The 22,401-nt window shown below is 34.7% G+C and overlaps 1 protein-coding gene across 2 annotated transcripts in view; it reads left to right on the top strand.

Annotated features, from left to right (window-relative positions):
- The window catches only part of IL7 (interleukin 7), a 67,142-nt gene that overhangs the window by 37,377 nt on the left and 7,364 nt on the right, over positions 1-22,401 (top strand). The window contains exon 1 of one of the 2 annotated variants that reach the window (XM_032250752.1): positions 21,043-21,368. The exons of the other annotated variant lie outside the window; for it this stretch is intronic. Coding sequence (XP_032106643.1) covers positions 21,357-21,368 — 12 coding nt within the window. The 5' untranslated portion in view covers positions 21,043-21,356. Of the gene's footprint in view, positions 1-21,042; positions 21,369-22,401 lie in introns of those variants that run through there. 2 annotated transcript variants of the gene reach the window in all.

Raw genomic sequence — 22,401 nt, forward strand, 5'->3', positions numbered from 1 at the left:
AAAATGGACTTAAACATTAAATAGTTAATTAATGGCCTGTATAACTCAAAAGACCCCAACTGAATATTTTAATTGTAGCTTAGAACTTCAGCTTTATTTTTTTTGCAATATTTTTGGCTCTACATTTCTCCATGTGACAGTCATCTTCATGTAACCTAGTAGCCACAAGAGTTTCTTTCTCCTTTCATATCCAGGAGAATGATCATTCCCTTGCTTATAATAAACTAAGGTCTTAGATGTACTCTGATTGGATTACTTATGAAACAATCTTTTGCCAGTGGAACACCAAGGTCTTGACTGCGTTTGACCTTGGTTAATTGAGCAAGTTGCCCTAGTCAGAGAGATGTGATAACTTTTATTAAATTACATCTAAGTTTTAGACCAATCAAAGCTCAAGCCAGCAGTGCAAGTGGTATTAACTTTCATTAAAAAAATTAATGTTAAATAATGGAAGGGGATAAACAGGAAAGATATGGAATGAAAACCCAATGTCTATTGCATTAGAAGTTTTTGGAGCTCCAACAGCTCCAAACACAGCTAGAAAAACACTTTTTGACATAATAAGATCTGTCTCTTCTCCACAACTGGAGTGGGAACATCAGTGCTTCCCACTGGAGAAATAGCTTTACCTAGGAAAGTGGTGATTTCATGAAGTTCACCATTTCTATGACAAGTTGTGGAGACCAAGAAGAAGAACCTGAAGGGTTTATTATAGAACACACATTAGATAACACAATGAGAAATTTCAGAAATTACATGGCTCTTTGAGAGGAGTTTATCTCCATCAGATAGAAAGTTAAAGAATTTAATAATAATAATGTATATATAAAAAAGAGGAGTGATTTTATGATATAATCACTGGATAGACAAAAGTGTAAAGGTCTCCTAAAAAGCAAAAGGAAATAATTTGTATATATGTCTACATATTATATTCCTACCTATCTTGCGTGTGTGTGTGTGTGTATACCTACACATATACCTATGTATGTGCTTGCATATTGGTCTGTGTATGTGTATATACATATAATCAAGAGAAATTGATTGATACCATAGACAGAGCAGAGAGCTAATCTATAAATAATAAGCATTTCTGAAGAGAAAATAACCAATTAAATAGAAACAAAAGTTCAGAATAGAAAAGAGGTCTATTTCTGCATTAAAATCTTAAACTTGTTGATTATGACTCGACAGTAAGAGACAAACACTAGGATATATCAAGGTGAATTTTTTCAAAGAAGCATCCTTCCTGGAAGAGAGGGGAAATATGTCAACAAAAGGATAAAATTAGGTTAACCTCTAATTTTTTACCATTGTTTATCTCCAGTTGAACAATCTCTACTGAATTTTGTGATAACTGCTAAGGTTTGTGACTGTGGGTTCACAGTCTTAGACCCAGGCAAATTGTATTATTGTACCAAGAAAAATAAAGATGCACATAGGCCAGCAAGCATACTGCTTCTTTATTCAATGAAAACCTGACTTTTAGATTACTCCATTTGAACAAGATATCAATGAATAGCAATAATAGAGAAATGGCGTTATGAAACAGTTACTATTAAATGCTGCAGCATTTAGTGGCTTCTAGATAGTTATTAGAAATATTTAAACACAAAAATAACATGTTTCACCTAATAACTAAGGATATAAAGTGTCTGGTTATAGAAAAACTGAGAAAGTAAAAAAGGTGATAAGTCCCTCCCATCCCTCCCTGATATTAGAATAATTAATGTATATGTATACCAATTAGAGTGGTAGAGAATGTAATTTTAATAATTGTTTGAAAACACTTTTAAAAGAATTATAGTCTTTCAAATTACAATAGGAAAAGGAAAATAAAATGTAGTCACTTCCATACCAAAATTAAGGAAAAGGAACAAAAAGAAATAGAATTTATATCTGACAATAAATGTAAACAATCTTTAACTCTGAAATACCTGGTTTTTCACACTCACACAAACACAAATATGCACACACTGTATGCACTATATGAGACACACACATACACACACTCACACTGTATGAACTATATGAGATACACACACACTCACACTGTATGCACTATATAAGAGAAACATACACATATACACACTCACTCACACTGTATGCACTATATAAGAGATAAACCTAAAGTAAAATATTGAAAGTTTTTAAAATTTCTCATATAAAAATATCAACCAGTCATTAAAAGACAAAGAGCATATAAGAAAGTGGATAAGAACAGACTATTCATAGAAAAGAAGATGCAAATTATTAATTAACACAAAATAATGTTCATCTTCAAGTAGTTACAAAAATGCAAATTTAAGCTATAATGAGGCATAATTTTTCAATTCTCAAGATTCATAAAAATGATAAAGACTGATGAAATCTGATGCGGATAAAAATGTAACAGAATGGGCTTCTTTATTTGATGGTAGAAGCACAAATTATTTTTAAAATACTTATATCATTTTATTGAGTAAATCTCACTTTCAGGAACTAAGTCTACAGAAATGCAAGCATTAATATAAAATGAAATAATAAACACATACACACAAATATAGACACAAAGATGTCTGTTATAGAATTGTTGGTAGGAGCAAATATTTGATGAGTCATCAATAAGAGAAGCATTGAATAATTTGTGGAATACACTTAATGTGGAATATTATGCAATTATAAAAAATTGTTCTATTATATGTGACCTAGAATGATGGTCATGATATAAAGCAAAATGAGAATGATACAAAAGTTTAAGTGTAATGTGTACATTGTGATCCTGTTCTTTAAAATGAAAAAGGAAAATACCCTCATAAAACCCTATATATGCATGTGTATTTGTGTGCTTTCTATGCCTGCAGACCTAACATGCATAGGCATAGGCTACTGAGCTGAAAGTACAGAGGTCCCATATATTCTTTGTCCCCACAGACAAATTCCCCCACTATCAACAGCTGCTCCCATAGTGGTACACTTGTTATAATCATTGATTGTACATATCATTGTCACCCAAAGTCCATAGTTTAGACTCAGATTCACTCTTGGTGTTGTACACTCTTGGGTTTTGACAGATGTCTTCCATCCAAATTATATTACACAATAGATTCACTGCCCTAAAAACTTCACTATTCATTCTTTGTTCCTCTCCTATTCATCCCTTTGCTCCTTCTTAAATCCTGTCAACTGCTAATCTTTTTGCTGTCTCTAGTTTTACTTTTTCCAGGATGTTACATAGTTGGACTCAAACTGTATATATCCTTTTTCATATTGGCTTCTTTCACTTAGGAATATGCGTTTAAGATTCCTCCATGTTTTCTCATTGTTTGATAGCTCATTTCATTTTAGAACTGAAAAATATTCCATTGTCTGCAAGTACCACAGTTTCATTCACCTACTGAAGGACATATTCATTACTTCCAAGTTTTGGTCATTATGAATAAAGCTGCTATAATTATTCACCTGGGGAGTTTGTGTGGCCAGAATTTTCTTAATTCTTTGGGTAATAGCAAGGATTGCTGCACTGTATGGCAGGAGATTGTTTAGTTTGGTAGAAGATCACCAAACTGTCTTTCAAAGTGGCTGTACCATTTTACATTCCCAATAGCAATGAATGAGGGTTCTTGTGGCTCTACATCCCTGCCAGCATTTAGTGTGGTCAGTGTTTTGGATCTTGGCTATTCTAATAGGGTGTCGTGATATCTCATTGTTGTTTTAATTTGCATTTCCCTGATGGCATATGCTGTTCAATAGCATTTCATATGCTTTTTTCTGTCTGTGTATCTTCTTTGCTGACGTGCTTGTTCAGACTTTTTGTCCATTTTTTGTTAGGTTGTAAATTTTCTTATTGTAGAGTTTTAAGAGTTCTGTGTAATATTTGGATAATATTCTTTTATCGGATATGTCCTTTGTAAATATTTCTTACAATCTGTGGCTTGTATTCTCATTCTCTTGCTGCAGTCTTTTGCAAACCAGAAGTTTTGAATTTTAATGGAGTTCAGCTTATCAGTCACGTCTTTCATGGGTCACGCCTTTAGTGTTTTATTTAAAATGTCATCTCCATGTTCAAGTTCATCAAGGATTTCTCCCATGTCATTTTGTAGGATTTTCGTAATTTTGCATTTTACATTGAAGTCTGTGATCTATTTTGCGCTAATTTTGGGAAGGGTTCAGGGTCTGTGTATACATTAATTTTAGGGGTGAGGATATGCATGTCCAGTTGTCTTACCACCATTTGTTGAAAAGAGACTGCTCCATTTTATTGCCTTTGCTTCTTTGTCAAAGATCAATTGACTATACTTATATGAGTCTATTTCTGAGCTCATCTTCTGTTCCATTGATCTATTTGTCTGTGTTTTTTCACTAATACTATAGCGTCTTGATTACTGTATCTTTATAGTAGGTTTTGAGATTGAGTAGTGTCAGTCCTCTAACTTTGCTCTTGTTTTTCAATATTGAATTCACTCTTCTGGATCTTTTTCCTCTTAACACAAACTTTAGAACCAATTTGTCAATTTCTACAAAATAACTTCCTGGAATTTTGTTTGAAATTGCATTGAGTCTGTATGTCCAGCTGGAAAGAACTAACATCATGTCAACATTGAGTCTTCCTACCCACGACCTGAAATATCTCTTCATTTATTTTTTCATATTATTTATCAGAGTTTTGTAGTTTTCCTCATATAAGATCTTGGACACTTTTTTTAGATTTACACCTAAGTATTTTATTTTTAAGGCTGCTAATGTAAGTGATAACGTATTTTTAATTTCAAATTCCACTTGTTCATTAATGGTACATAGAAAAGTGATTGACTTATTTCTCTTGAATCCTGCAACTTTTATATAGTTGCTTATTAGTTCTCAGATTTTTTTTCACTTATTAAAAAAAAATTCTACACGGACAATTTTATCATCTGCAAACAAAGACAACATTATTTTGTTCTTATCAAACCAGATACATTTTATTTCCTTTTTTGTCATATTGCAATAGCTAAGTGTTCCAGTAAGATGTTGAAAGCAGAAGTGAAGGGGGATAGCTTTGCTTTGTTATCAGGAAGGCTTCAAATTTCTCATTATTAAGTATGATATTAGCTATAGGACTTTTGTAGATGTCCTTTATTAAGTTGAGGAAGTCCCTCTCTATTCCTAATGTGTTAAAAATGTTTATCATGAATGGGTGTTGAATGTTGTCAAATGCTTTTTCTGCATTTATTGATATGATTGTGTGATTTTTCTTCATTGGCCTATTGATGTGATGGATTGGATTAAATGATATTCCAATGTTGAATTAGCTTTCAATACCTCAGATAAAAATCCACTTAATTGTGGTGTAGAACACAGGTGCTATCCTCAATAGCAAATTGAATTCATTAATGTATAAAAGTATACATTTTTATGTTGGGGATTTTTGTATCTATGTTTATAAGAGGTACTCATCTATAGTTTTCTTCTCTTGTAATGTCTTTGACTTTTGATATTAGAGTAATGCTGGCTGTATAGAGTGAGTTGTGAAGTGTTCCTCCTGCTTCTGTCTTCTGTAAGATATTGTGGAACATTGATATAATATTGTCCTTAAATGTTTGATAGAATTAACCAATAAACTCATCTGGGATTAGTATTTTTGTTTTGTAACATCATTTTTGATTCAATTTATTGAATAGATATAGGCCTATTTAGATTTTCTATGTCTTTTTGTGTGAGTTTTGGCAGATTGTCATTGGTGCATTTCATGTAAATTATCATATCTATGGACTTAGAGTTGCTCATATTTGTTTATTATCTGTTTAATGTCCATGGGATCTATAGTGATGTCCTTATTTCATTTTTATATGAATACACTGCATTTAATACCAATCTAAATCTACTTCCAAATAATACTATACCACTTCATAGAGGTACAAGTAATTTATAATAACAAAATATTACTAATGTCTCCCTCCTAGCCCTTTTATCACTGCTATTATTCATTTCATGTATACATAAACATATATAAGCATAATTGAATATATGGTTGCCATTATTATTTGAAGGTATTCACTTTTATATCAATTAAGAATAAGAAAAATAAGCTTGAGGCTTGAGGATTAGCCCATCCTGCCATCAAGGGCACCAGCAAATGCTGTGCAGGGCCTGCATATTGGCCAATTCTACTCACCGCTGACAGTGCTCATGTGCACCATGTGGTGGCATGAGGACAGGCCCATCTCACCATAATTTTTACTAACAACCAGAGCCCAAGCCAATGAAGAATTCTCAGGCAGTGCTGACATTGATTGCATCCAAATACATCATATAGAGACGACACTACTGTGCCAATCCAGAAATAAAGCTAAAACATCCTCCTGAAACAATAATTTAAATACAGCTACAGGAAAATTCTTTCTATATGAAAGAAGCCAATACATGAAACTGAAAGAGAACTGTTAAAATAGATGCACAGCTAAGGTAAGGACACGAGCATAAGAAATATGAACATTTAAGAAAAAAATGACACTTATGAAGGAGCACAATAATTCTTCAGTAGAATATCCCAAAGAAATGTACATCTGTTAAAAACCCTGAAAAGGAATTAAAAATAATGTTCTTAAGGAAATGCAGTGAGATACAAGAGGATACAGATAGACAATTAAAAAAAAAAAAAAGCCATTGGGAAGGCAATTCATGTCCTCAATGAGAATTTCAAGAAAGAGAAACATATGTCATAAAAAAAAACCAACAGAAATTCTGGAACTAAATAATTAGATGGATGAAATAAAAAAATACAATCTAGAGACTCAACAATAGAGTAATTCAAGAAGAAGAATTTTTGAACTTGGTTTCTTAAAATAACAGAACCAGATTTTTTTAAAATGTGGGGAGAATAAAAGAATAAAAGAGAATGAAGAAAACCTACATGACATATAGGATACCATAAAGCAAAATAATATTTGAATTTTATAATTTCCAGAAGAATAAGAAAAGGGAAATGCCATAGACAATCTTTTTATTGAAATAATATCTGAAAACTTCTTCCATCTTATGCAAGATATAGACATCTAGATATAGGAAGCTAAAATATCTACTAATAGATTCAATACAAATTCTCTGAGGCACATTAAAGTTACACTATCAAAGGCTTAAGATAGAGGGAGAATTTTAAAAATAGCAATAGAAAAACATCAAGTCACATGTAGATGAAATCCCATCAGACTAGTAGCAGATTTCTCAGTAAAAATCTTACAGGCCAGGAGAGCATGAGATACTATATTCCAAGTGATGAAAGAAAAATCCCAATGAAGAATGCTAAACACAGGAAAACTATCCCTTAAAAAGGATGGGGAAATAAAATCTTTTTCAGACAAGCAAAAACTGAAGGAAATTCATTACTACTAGATCAATCATATAAGAAATGCTTCAGGGAGTACAATGTCTATAAGTAAAATGATGATGTCTACTATTTAGAAAGCACAAGAAAGAATTAAACTCATAGGTAGAGCAGACACACTAATGAAAACGAAAAGAAATCAAAGCTTTTAACTACAGAAAATGACTGAATTGTAAAGATAAATAGTAAAAGAGGAAAAAGGAACAAAGGATGTACAGAACATTCAGAGAACAGCTATCAAAATGACAGTAGTAAGTTCTCAGCTATCATTAGCAACGTTGAATGTATATTATTTAAATGCTATAATTATAAGATATAGACTGGCTGAATGGATAGAAAAGAAAACACAAAAGACCCAACCAAATGCTGCCACAAAAAAAAAGTCATATCATGTGTAAAGACACTGTATTACTCTGTCTTCATGCTGCTAATTAAGACATAGCAAGACTGAATAATTTATAAAGAAAAGAGGTTTAATGAACTCACAGTTCCACATGAATGGGAAGATCTCATAATCATGGTGGAAAATGAAGGAAGAACAAAGGGACATCTTATATGAGGGCTGGCAATAGAGCTTGTGTAGGGAAACTCTCGTTTATAAAACTATCAGATCTCATGAGACTTATTCACTATCACAAGAACGTCACAGGAAAGATCCACAATTATGAGTCAATTATCTCCCAATGGGTCCCTCTCACAACAGATGGGAATTATGGGAGCTACAATTCAAGACGAGATTTGGGTAGGGACACAGCCAAACTATATCAGATACAAATAGACTGAAAGTGAACTGACAGAAAACAATATCCCGTGCATATGAAAGCCAAAACCTTGCAGGAGTAGCTATACTTATATCGGACAAAGTAAACTTTAAGTCAAAGAACATAACAAGAGATAAAAAGAGTTAGTATGTAATGATGAAAGGATCAATTCATTAACAGGATACAACAATTGTAAATGTATATGTACTCAACACTGGAGCACTAAGATATATAAAGCAAATATTATTAGAGCTAAAGACAGAGACAGACTCCAATACAGTAAGAGCTGGAAATTTCAACACCCCACTTTCAGTGTTGAGAGAAAAATAACAAAGAAACATTGGACTTAATCGGCACTACCCACCAAGTAAACCTAGCAGATATTTAGATAATATTTTATCCAACAGCTCAGAATACACATTCTTTTCACCAGCACATAGAACATTCTGCAGGATAAACCATATGCTAGTCTACAAAACAGGTCTCAAAATTTTTTAAAAATCAAACTTATATTGAGCATCTTCCCAGAGTACAATGGAATAAAACTACAGATTAATAATAAGAGAAATTTTGGAAACTTTATTGAAATAAAGCAACAGGCTTCCAAGTGATCATTGCATTAATGACAAAATTAAGATAAAAATGAAAAAATTCTGAAACAAATAAAAATGTAAACACAACATACCCAAACCTATGACACAAAGTAAGAGTAATGCTAAAAGGGAATTTATAGGAATAACCATATACATCAAAAAAGTTGAAAGATTTCAAATAAATATCCTTACAGTGCACCACAAGCCTAACTATAAAAGCAAGAGGAAACCAAGCCCAAAATTAATACAAAGAAGGAAAAAATAAAGATCAGAGCAGAAATGAAGGAAATAAAAACTAAAATCTAAACTAAACTAAACAATAAAAAGAATTAACAAATCAAAAAGGTTATTTCTTGAAAACATAAAATCAATAAACCACTAGCTGGACTACCTAACAAAGAAAGAGAGAAGATCCAAATAAGTAAATCAGAAACAAAAATGTACACAATTTAACTGATACCACAGAAATACAAAGGATTATCAGAGATTATTTTGAGCAACTACACAGTAGCAAAGTGGAAAGCCTAGAGGAAATGAATCAATTCCTAAATACACCTACTCTGTAAGACAGAACAGGAATAAATAACAAGACAGAACAAGAGACCAATAACGAGTAACAAGATTGAATCAATAATAAAATGTCTCTCAAAAAAGAAAAGCCCAGGACCAGATGGCTTTATTTCTGAGCTCTACCAAAATTTTAAAGCAGAACAAATGCCAATTCTTCTCAATCTATTCTTAAAAAAAAAAAAAAAATGAAGAGGAGAGTTCTTAATTCATTCTGCAAAGCCAGCATTACCCTCATAACAAAACCAGACAAAGAGATACCTAAAAGGAAAACTACAAGCCAATATCTCTGATAAACAAACATGCAAAACTTCTCAACAAAATACTAACAAACTGAATCTAGCAACACATCTAAAAATTAATAGAGCATGATAAAGTGGCATTTATCCCAAGGATGCAAAGAAGGTTCAACATACACAAATCAATAAATATGATACATTACTTCAAAAGATTGAAGAGCAAAAACCATATGATTATCTCAATTGACACAGAAAAAAAGCATTTGATATAAATCAGGAACTCTTTATGATGAAATGTCTTAATAAATTGGCATAGAAAAAAAATATTTCAACTCAAAAAGTCCACATACTATTAACCCATAGCTATCAACTTATAGAATGAGGAAACTGAAAGCCTTTCTTATAAAAACTGGAATAAGACAAGGGTGCCCACTTTCACCACTCCTATTCAACATAGCACTAGAAGTCTTAGCCAGAGCAATTATGCAAGACAAAGAAATAAAGGGCTTCCAATTTGGAAAATAAGAAATAAATTGTCCCTCTTTGCAGATGACATGATTATACATAGAAAAATCTAAGTACTCCACCAGAAAACTCTCAGAACTGATAAATGAATTCAGTAAAGTTGCCAGATACAAAATTAGCATATGAGAATCAGTAGCATTTCTTTAAACCATAATTAACAGGCTGAAAGAGAAATCAAGAAAGCAATCTGATTTACAATTTCTAGCAGAAAAATAAAATAAAAACCTATGAATAAAGTTAACCAAGGAGGTGAAGATCTCTACAATGAAAACTACAAAACACTAATGAAAGACTGAAGAGAACACAAACAACTGTAAAGACCTAATATACCTATGAATAGGAAAAATTAATATTGTTAAAATGATCATACTACTCAAAGCAATCTACAAATTTAATGCAATCCCTATCACAATACCAATGATGTTTTTCACAGAAAGAGAAAAAACAATCTTAAAATTTGTATGGAAACAGAAAAGACTTGAATAGCAAAAGCAATACTGAGCAAAAATAACAAAGCTGGAGGTCCCACACTGCCTGACTTCAAAATATACTACAAAGCTGTAGTAGCCAAAACAACATAGCGCTGATATAAAGACAGGCACATAGACCAAGGGAACAGAATAGAGAAGCTAGAAATAAATCCACATATTTAAAGCCAACTTATTTTTGACAAATATGCAAGAACATACATGGGAAGATGATGGTCTCTTTAATAAAAAGTGCTGGAAAAACTGGATGTTCATATGCAGAAAAATGAAACTAGACCCCTCTCACCATATATAAAAATCAACTCAAAATAGATAAAAGACTTAGACATAAAACCCAGAAATATAAAACTACTAGAAGAGAATATAGAAGAAATGCTTCAGAATATTTTTAGGGATAGATTTTGTGGCTGAGATTTCAAAAGCACAAGTAACAAAAACAAAAATAAACAAACATGACTTTATTAAACTAAAAACCTACACAGCAATGGAAACTATCAACAGAGTGGAAAGAAAACCTGTAGAATGGGACAAAATATGTGCGAATTATTTATCCAACAAGGGTTTAATTTCCACAACATACAAGGAATTCATACAGCTCAACGGCAAAACAAAACAACAACAAAAACCTGATTAAAAGGTGAGCAAAACCTTGTAGCATAGTTTGAAGTTAGGTAGCGTGATGCCTCCAGCTTTGTTCTTTTGGCTTAGGATTGTCTTGCCTATGAGGGCTCTTTTTTGGTTCCACATGAAATTTAAAGTAGTTTTTTTCTAATTCTGTGAAAAAAGTCAGTGGTAGCTTGATGGGAATAACATTGAATCTATAAATTACTTTGGGCAGTATGGCCATTTTCATGATATTAATTCTTCCTATCCATGAGCATGGAATGTTTGTGTCCTCTCTTATTTCCTTGAGCAGTAGTTTGTGGTTCTCCTTGAAGAGGTCCTTCACATCCCTTGTAAGCTGTATTTTTAGGTATTTTATTCTCTTTGTAGCAATTGTGAATGGGGGTTTGCTCATGATTTGGCTATCATTGGTGTATATGAATGCTTGTGAATTTTGCACATTGATTTTGTATACTGAGACTTTGCTGAAGTTTCTTATCAGATTAAGGAGTTTTGAGGCTGAGACAATGGGGTTTCCTCAATATACAATCATGTAATCTGCAAACAGAGATAATTTGACTTTCTCTCTTCCTATTTAAATATGCTTTCTTTCTTTCTCTTCCCTATTTCCCTGGACAGAACTTCCAATACTATGTTAAATAGGAGTGCTGAGAGAGGGCATCCTTGTCTTGTGCTGGTTTTCAAAAGTGGATGTAACCAAACAGCATGGTGCTGATACCCAAACAGATATATAGATCACTGGAACAGAGCAGAATCCCCAGAAATAACACCACACATCTACAACCATCTGATCTTTGACAAACCTGACAAAAACAAGCAATGGATAAGGATTTTGTATTTAATAAATGGTGTTGGGGAAACTGGCTAGCCATATGCAGAAAACTGAAACTGTACCACTTTCTTATACCTTATGAAAAAATTATTTCTATTTTTGATCACCAGCATTTAAAATTTTTTTTCCTAGAATTGTAATCTCTCTGCTTACATTTTCTATCTGTTCTTCTCTGTTGTCAATTTTTTCTTTAAAGCTCTGAGCATATTAATCATAGATGTTTAAAAAGATTTCTGTTCTCATAATTCCAACATCACGGCCATGTATAAGTATGGTCCTTATGCTTGCTCTGGCTCTTCAAACTGTATTTTTCAACTTTGGTATGCCTTGTAATTTTTTTTAATAACTGATTATAATGTTCTGGGCAAATAAACTGTGATAAATGGCCTTTAGTGATGTCATAATAAAGGTGTAGAAAAAGGGAATGTGTTTTATAAGCCTGTGATTAGGTCTTAGTCTTTTGGTGAGCCTGTGCCCTGGACTGTGAACTTTACCAGTGCTGCTCTTTTTTTTCCCCTCCTTAGGTGGTACAGGACGGCCTTCCAACATGTGAAAGGCTAGAAGACCCTGGAGTTGGGTATTTTTTCCCTCAGGCAGGTCAGACTCTGATAAAACCTCAGAAGGTTAGGCTCTAGCGGTAAAATAGTCTCCCTTGAGGGTGGGCCCTTTAAAGAAGAGCAGACTATTCAGCTTTTTAACAATTATTATTATTATTATTATTTTATTATTATTATTGAGACAGGGTCTTATTGTCACCCAGGCTGGAATGCAGTGATGTAAATCCTGGGCCACTGCAGCCTTGACCTCCCGGGTTCAAGTGATGTTCCTACCTCAGTCTCCTGAGTAGCTGGGACCACCAGCATGTGCCACCATGCCTGGCTTATTTTTTGGTAATTATTTGTAAAGATAGGGTCCCACTGTGTTTCCCAGGCTGGTCTCAGACTTCTAGGCTCAAGTAATCCTCCACCTCTGACTTATTTTATAATAGTTCCACACCCCCCCAACCAGAAGCGCAAGAGGACTTTCTCATCTGATACTTACTGTGAGGACCTAGTGGATAGAGATCCTGAAGGTGAAACTCATAAAAGTATGTAGCCACCCACTATGACTGGGGACCCTTGGAGTGTTTAGCTCTCAAAGTTGTTTCACACTGAGCCTTCAGCAATTTGCCAATTACAGTTTAATTTTTTCTACCCCCACAACGGTTGCTATGGAGGATTCTGCTCATGGATCTCTGCTTCAGTAAGTTGTGATTCTGTTTCTCTAATTTGGGGCTCTTCTCTGTCTCTCCAACTTTAGGGCAGTGGTTTGCCCTGTGACCTCACTTCTCTGATCTAAGAAGAGTTGTTGATTTTTTAATGGATTCACCTTTTTACTTGTTAGTATGGATTGGCAACTTCTAAGATTCTTACACGCCAAACTGAAAAGTAGACGTTCTCAAAACATATTTTTATACCAGTATTTCATTGGTTTATATAGTATTATGTATTACAATTAAATGCTAAATATAACTTAGTATTAAGGAATTGACTTAGTAAATAAGCAACTGAAGTGGTGGGAGAAAAAATATATGAGCACATCAGAAACGAAACTACTAGTTGGGGGTCTTTATTGTTCTTTGGGCATTAGTTAATATGTTTTGACAAAAAGAATAGAAACTATTGATCATCCCAGCAAGTCAGGTAAATGAAAGTTAATTTTAAAAGCTTCTGCTATATATGTGTGTTTATGTATGTACATATGCATTCACATTTAAATATATGCTTCTGCACAGTACTTTTTACTCTTAATGTTTTATTGCAGATATATCACTTGTTTATAAACATTACCTGAAAACAAATATAATATCTGCTTAATATTTGATTTTATTTTCCCTCATCTATTTTACCATTCCATCATTAGATTTATTTTCTACTTTAGCTTTGTTTTCTTTATGTAGATAAATTTTGAACAAGACTCAATTTACTTGACCTTTAAGTTAGCATTTACTATGGACCACCACTTCCTCAAAACGATCTGCTCTCTTGGCTTTCCTTCTAACTCTCTGGCTTCACTATTTGTCTACTTGACATCTTTCCTGAATCTTTGAAAGTCAGCTCAAATATCATCTGTTTAAAGTCTAAGATGTAATTTATCCCCTCCACTCTTCTTCTATTTCCTATCTCAATGGCAACACAATACAGATGGCAACCAACTTACCATGGTTGGACTTATAATTTTTGAATTTACAATGGGTTTATTGGAATGTAAACTAATTGTAAGTCAAGGAGCATCTGACTCTTATTGTAAACACCAGATGACCCGAGAATTATCCTTGACATGTCCATCTTGGTTAATTTTTATTTTAAAATCACATTAAATTTGCTTCCTGTTTCTCAGATCTATTCACATATTTTTAGAATCTCTCTTACCATTAAGTGCAATAAACCATTATCTAAAGCAATGACTATGTAATAGCCTCATAAAGACTGACCTATATACTTTCTTGAGCCTCTCCAAACCATCCAGCATGTGGCTGTTAATATGATTATTGAAAAAAATAAACCTGAAAAATTATTCCCCTGTTTGTAAGTAGAAATACATTAATTATTGCTTTTAGGATTGATATAAAACTTCTTAAAATGTCCTTAAGGCCGCACATAATTTGATCTCTTCCAGCCCCCTGACTTTATGTGGAACCAGTTCTATCTCTTCCTCTCTCAGCCATATTCCTACTTTCCCTTGCTCTCTTCTTTCTGCCACATACAGGCAATGTTCCCTCTTTCTTCAAAGCAGTCATATATACTGTTTACTACTGAATCCCCCTTTTCCCTAGGGTACTTATTATACAGACCTCTTTTGAAGTGTACCCTTCTCCAGGAAGTATTCATTCAGGCTTTTAAGTAAAATCTTCTTGTGTAGGCTTTCATGGCAGCATATATATTGTATTTATAACAGTTATCAAATTGGGAGTTTATTGCTATTATTGAATTAATATCTTTGCCACTAAATAGTAAACTTCTTGAGGGAAAGAGCCATGTATGATTTTGACTCCTATTGTATTTCCTAATACTAAATGGCGCATAGTAAATGCTCAAGTATTTGATCAAAGAATAAATAACTTTAATTTAAACTAAGAATTAACTATTAAGTCATACTATAATCTGCTAAGATGTTTGACAAGTGGTAAAATAACGGAATTCCAGGAACAATATATGCCTTTTTCAAATTTCATACAGAGTACAGATTTTCTAAAAAATAAGCAGCACATTTTAAAAGATCCCCTAAATGAGGCTTCATATGGCAAGAGGTTTGGGCCATGGATGGGTTGTCATAGTGATAATCAGAAATGAAAAATATTTTTACTTTACTTGAGGTCAGGAGTTTGAGACCAGCCTTGCCAACATGGCAAAACCACCTTTACTACAAATACAAAAATTAGCTGGGTGTGGTGATGCATATCTGGAATTTGGCTACTCAGGAAGCTGAGGCAGGAAAATTGCTTGAACCCAGGAGGTGGAGGTTGTAGTGAGCACATTATGGCACTGCACTCCAACCTGGGCTACAGTGAGACTCCATCTCAAAAAAAAAAAAAAAAAAAAGAAAAGAAAAAGAAAAAAGAAAGAAAGCAATAAAGAAATGAAGAATATTTCTACAGGGACCAAGTTTATTTCTAGCAAGAGACATGAGACTGAATATATTCTTTGCCAAAACTTTCCAATCCTTAGACCCAGCTCTACTAAAAGAAAGAAAAACAAACAAACAAACAAACAAACAAACAAACAGAAAGGAAGCAGCAATCAGCTATGAGCAATAATTAAACATTAGCTTGCTAGCTCTAGCACATGTAACCATGAAGAGTAACTGTGAGCCATATTGACTTTTTCTCCTGAAAAGAAAAATAGGAAAAAAATTAAGAAGAAAACTGTCCTATGACAGAGAATCTAGAAATTGGGTAAGAATGAACAGCTGTTTCATTTCATTACCTTTACCTTTTTCCAGCTTTATTTTTGGACAGTTAGTTGATCTAAAAAGCAATAGTTCTGTATCTGTCAGTTTTTGTTACAAATACATGCAGAGAGAGAGAGAGAGACAGACAGAAAGGCATTCAGTAACATGCATTTACCTTAGGTTCACAGGTATGCAGTTGGGCTGGGTTCAATTATCTCCATGTGTTTCATTACAAGCCACAAGATAGAAGGAGCAGCTGTGTGGAAGTTTTAACATATGCCCACAAATTCCTTGATACTCCACCTAACAAGAGGTAGAGTTTAAATTCCCTCCTCTTGAGTGTGGAGTGGAATTAGTGACTCACTGCAAGGTAATTGAATGTAGAAATGGCAGGAAAGAATGTATGTAGAAATGGCAGGAAAGACATATGGCTTCCTCCTCGGTTTCTCTTACATTGATATTTGGGGGAAAGTCAGAAACTATCTTGTAAGGACAGAAACCATCTTGTAAGAAAGCCTGTACAGAGGCTCCTGTGGTGAGAAATTGAGGCATTCTGCCAATACCTATATGAATGAGTCATCTTGAGAATAGACCCTTCAGTCCTGATCAAGTCCAGGTGACTACTGACATGGTCAACATCTTGACTGCCTCCTCATGGAAGAAGTTGAACCAGAAGCTCCCAGTTTAGCATCTTCCAAATTCTTGACCCATAAAAACTATACAGAAAGCCTCAATTTCTTGCCACATGTCTTTTGGACAAACTCAACATTAATGGACAGAGAAGAATACTTCTCTATAGTAGGCCAAATAGTGGCCATCCAGATATAAAATTCTGATCTCTGGAAATGTATAAGGTAAAAGAGCCTGCAGATGTGATTGAATTAAGAATGTTGATGTGATAAGATTATTTTGGATTACACAAAAAGGAAGTGAGGTGAAGACGGAGGCAGAGACTGGAGCCACGAGGCCACAAGCCAAGGAACACACCAAAGAACGCTGGCAAACACCAGAAGATAGAAGAGGCAAACAGTGCATGCTCTCCCAGAACCTCTAGAAATGTGAGATAATAATTTTTTATTGTTTTGAGCCTCCAAGTTTTTGGTAATTTGTTACATCAGCCATATGGAATGAATACATCCTCTTATTTGGTGAGTTAGATGTCAAATATTGGCTGAACAATAATCTACTCTACTTTAGCATCCCTTCAAAAATAATCATAAAAGTTAAAAGGAAACATTATGCACTCATACTATCAAAATAAATAAACAAATGAATTAACACAAAAATAGGCAAAAGGAAAATGAAGTATCTAGACCAAAGTTTAGTTATCCATGAAAGCAATGGAAAATATGAAGTCTTTAAGAAACCAAAGTAAAAAGAACTAAAAACAATACAGTATGAAAGAAAACAGAAAGAAACAAATGTTCTTTGGATTTAGGGGAAATATAGAGACCAAAATAAAAACCAGAAATGAATACTCCATTAAAACAGGCATACAAAAGACATGGTGGGCAAAACCATACAAAACGAAATTGTGTGTATGTGTGTGTGTGTGTGTGTGTGTGTGTGTGTGTGTGTGTGTGTGTGTATATATATATATATATATACACACACACACACAAGAAAAGTTCAATGGAAGATTCATTTTTATGTAATTAGTGTTTCTAAAGAAGAGACTTAAAATGTAATTTAAAAATGCAAAGATAGAAGAAAACTATGCTGAAATTAAAGACGATCTAATTCACAAATGTAAAGAACATTATGTATTTGAAGAACTTGAAAGAAAAGGAGTGGAGAAGTGGCCAGGATGACCAACTAGAAGTAGATAGGGTGAGTAGCTCTCACAAAGAGGAACAAAAGGGGAGAGTAAATACAGCACCTTCAGCTGAAACATCCAAGTACTCTCATTGGGATTAATCAAGGAAACAATTTGACCCATGGAGAACAGAGAAAAGGAAGGCAGGACCACAGCCCACCTGGGAGTGACACCCAGCCAGGTGAATTCCCCCTGCCTAGGGAAGCGGAGAGTGAACATGTGACCCTGGAAACCACATTCTTCCCACAGATCTTTGCCACCTTGAGTTAGGAGATCCCCTCCTGAACCCGCTCCACCAGTGGGCTTTCAGTCTAACACACAGAGATACCAGGAGTCTTGGCAGAGCAGCTGTTCAGGCACACATTGGAGATTCCCAGCAAAAATAACTGTAGCTCCAGCAAAGCGGGACATTAGATCCCTGTGCATACCCTTAGGAAAGAGGCTGAATCCAGGGGGCCAAGCAATGATAGTCTGTGGGCCCCACTTCCATGGTGCCTCAAAGGATAAGACCCATTGGATTGGAATTCCAGCCAGCCACCTGCAGCAGTGTTGTGCCTACCTGGGACAGAGTTCTCAGGGAGAGGGGCAAGTCGCCATCTTCACTGTTTGAGTGAGTCACCTTTTTCAGCCTGAAGGCTTGGGAGAGTCCAAACCTATCAGGGGCAGAAGGGATCGCCCAGTAAGGCACGACTGCTCTACCAACACATGACCAGGCTGCATCTAAGCAGGTCACTGAGTCATCCCTCCTTATTGGGCAGGACCTCCCAACCAGGGCCTCCAGCCATTCCTGCTGGTGTTCTCTGGCCTGCAGAGATTTGTAAACTCCCTGGGACAAGGTCTCAGAGGGAGGGGTGGGCTGGCCATCTCTGCTATTTGGGTCTGAGCCTGTCCAGCCTGCAGGCTTTGGAGAGCTCAAACCAACTAGCAATGAAGCAGTACCCCAGTACTGTACAGCTGCTCTACAAAAGCAGGGACAGACTGTTTCTTTAAGAGAGTCCCCAATCGTCTTTCTCCTGACTGGGCAAGATCTCCCAGCCAGGAACTCCAGTCACCTTCTGCAGGTGCGTTCCACCTGGCAACAGGTTCATACCTCCCTGGGCTGGAGCTTCTAGAGGAAGTGGTAGGCTACCAACTGAGCTGTTTTGCAACCTTCACTGGTGATACTGTCAGCTTCTGGAAAATCCAAGGCAACTGGGGACTGGAGCAGACCCACAGCAAACCACAGCAGCCCTATGGAAAAATGACCAGATTGTGCCAAGAAAAAAAAAAAAAAAAAAACTCAATCTCAAAGACTGAAGGTAGATAAGCCCACAAAGATGAGAAGGAATCAGAGCAAGAATGCTGAAAATTCAAAAAGCCTAAGTGCCCTCTTTCTTGCAAGTGACCTCATTACCTCTCCAGCAAGAATTTGAAATAGCCAGTATAGAGAAAAACTTAATTCTTCTGATAAAACACACTGCAAGAATTTCATAATGCAATTACAAGTATTAATAGCAGAATAGACAAAAAGGAAGAAAGAATTTCAGAGCCTGAAGACTGACTTTATGAAATATGAGAGGCAGACAAGAATAGAGAAGAAAGAATGAAAAGGAATGAACAAAACCTCTGAGAAATATGGAATACCATATCACACCAGTCAGAATGGCTATTACTAAAATGTCAAAAAATAACATGCTGTCAAGGTTGCAACGAAAAGGGAATGCTTACACACTGTTGGTGGGAATGTAAATCAGTTAAGCCATTGTGGAAGATGGTGTGGCAATTTCTCAAAGACCTAAAGACAGACATACCATTCAACCCAGCAGTCCCATTACTGGGTATATACCCAAAGAAATAGAAATCATTCTGTTACAAAGACACATGCATGTGTATGTTCATTGCAGCACTGTTCACAGTGGCAAAGGCATGGAACCAACCTAAATGCCCACCAATGATAGACTAGATAAAGAAAACGTGGTACATATACACCATGAAACACTATGCAGCCATAAAAAAGAATGAGATCATGTCCTTTGCAGAGACATGGATGGAACTGGAGGCCATTATCCTTAGCAAAGAAATACAGGAACAGAAAACCAAATACCACATGTTCTCACTTATAAGTGGCAACTAAATGATGAGAATATATGGACACATACAGGGGAACAATACATACTGGGGACCTTTTGGAGGATGGTGGGTAGGAGGAGGTAGAGGATCAAAAAACAACTAATGAGTACTAGGCTTAATACCTGGGTGATGAAATAATCTATACAACAAATCCCCATGACACAAGTTTACCTCTGTAACAAGCCTACACTTGTACCTCTGAACTTAAAATAAATGTTTAAAAATAGAGAAAGAAAAATACACTAAAAGCATGAAAAGAAATGAAAGCATAAAACTCACCGTAAAGTATAAAACTCAATGTAAAGATAAAATATAGTCAAATTCAGAGTGCTCTAATGAATTTGTATGTAATTATAGTATATAAGAAAATTTTAGTCTTAAAATCACTTTTCCTCTAGTATGAGAGTTAAAAGACAAAAGTATTAAAAATAGCTTCACCTAAAAAAAAAGAACTTCTACAATGTCATCTTTTATAGTAGAAAATACTATAATTCAGTCTGTATAATCTTGGCTTTTCTCTTTTGATTTTCCATATTCATAAAAATTTTGAAGAAATTTGTTTCTTATACGCATCTTGATATATATGACATGTGATTTGTTTCTTTTTTTTTTTCCCCAAGACAGAGTTCTGCTCTGTCACCCAGGCTGGAGGGCAGTGGTGCAATTTCTGCTCCCTGCAACCTCTGCCTCCCAGGTTCAAGCAATTCTCCTGTCTCAGCCTCCCAAGTAGCTGGGATTACAGGCATGTGCCACCACGCCTGGATTTTTTTTTTTTTTTAAACTAGAGATAAAGCTTCACCATGTTGGCCAGGCTGGTCTCTAACTCCTAACCTCGCAGTCTGCCTGCCTTGGCCTCCCAAAGTGCTGGGATTACAGGTATAAGCCACCACGTCTGGCCGTGATTTGTTTCTTATATGCATCTTGACATATGCGACGTGAATAAAAAACAATTATTGTGACTTTGGTTAAGTAATTATATTCTTTACTAAATAAAAAAATGGCCATCTAAGTTTCTTTCCAATACCATGTATCTATAATTCTTACTCTGAGCCATGCTTTTGGTATGGCATGAATGAAAAGAATTTTAGAAAGCAACAGTAATTGGCAGTCATATAGATCTATAATGGATGCATTAATAAAATATACTAATGTCAATGAATTAATAACTGTGACCTCTAAAGGAGTCAACCTTTTAAGGGTATAGTAACATATTTACATTCTGTATCAAACATTAGGCAAACAAATCAACTGGTATAACATTATCTTTTTGTGGCTCTGCCACAAATAAGTTTTATTAATAACCTAGAACAGCAGCCTAACCACTATGGCTTTTTAAATATTCATGTGTCATGCAATTTGTTAAACTGTTGTAAGAAATTGGCACTCATTATGTGACATATAGTCTGATATGATATTTTGGTGAACTGGAAGATATCATATAGATTAACTGCACATTTTTCACCTTTTTTGAAGGATGACATGGCAAAAATTAAATACTCTATGTTTTATCAAAGAAAAAATTATGTATGATTTATGGTCCTTGGGGTAAGTGGAAGTCAACATGAAAATGACTTAATAGGCAAATATTAATTATCTACTACATTTTCAGGAATATGTAAAATGGCAATGTGAAGATAGTCATTGAAAATGTATCTTTTACACTTGAGATGTTTGTATTCAGACATTTCTTGCAGATAAAACTGATAGCATATACATTTTAAAATCAGGGTAAACCCAGAGATCATTTCTGCTTTTCACAGGTGATAAGAGCAATGAATACTTTTCTGAGAGGCAGATGAGGATTCAAAGCCCATGACCAAATCCTGTCATTGCTCCACTTCTTATCATGTTTCTCTGGTGACATTATATAGGCTAAGATTGTTTTCAGTCCTAGAAACTCTGATAGCATGGAATTGCTGGTTTGCTGGACAGAGCCAGTCCAACCCAGTGCATAAGAAAATCTAAAACCTTAGGGAGTTTTCCTAATATCAACTATATTACTGATTTAGGTAATCGCTACCTTCTTTTACTACATTCCTTAGAAATAAAAAAAAAAAAAAAGAGTATATACCAGTCTGCTTTCCCATTCCTATGTTTATAATACACACACATCCAATTACAATGTTTCCCAGGAAAATTCTACCTCAACTATCCCAGAAAATTGGATTGCTAAAAATGTGAATAAATTTCAACCTTCATTTGCGCTGTCAGTTTCAAAGTACTGTCTAATGCAGACAGGTTTTATGTTGCTTGCACATCCAAATTATTAGTTGTGACTGTTGAAAATAGTACATTAGTTATAAGCCTGCAGTCTCGGCTCAGCTGAAGAGAGTGTAAAAGACACAAGCAATATCACCTCTTGGTCTAGGAAGGGGTAAATGTCTTAGGTATGTTATATATTTGTGATTCTTTCTCTTATGTGTTGAGCTTTGTATGGATCCCTCCATTCTGATATAGACTTCTTTTCTTGTTGTTGATGGCAGGAAATTGGACTGAATAATCTCTTAAATACATCTCAACTTAATGATCTCACATTTTATAGTACTTTGTCTATATAGCACAATTTCTAAAGTAGGTA

Source organism: Sapajus apella, unplaced genomic scaffold, assembly GCF_009761245.1.
Source record: "Sapajus apella isolate SASKATOON/1434 unplaced genomic scaffold, GSC_monkey_1.0 scaffold3, whole genome shotgun sequence".
NCBI lineage: Eukaryota > Metazoa > Chordata > Mammalia > Primates > Cebidae > Sapajus > Sapajus apella.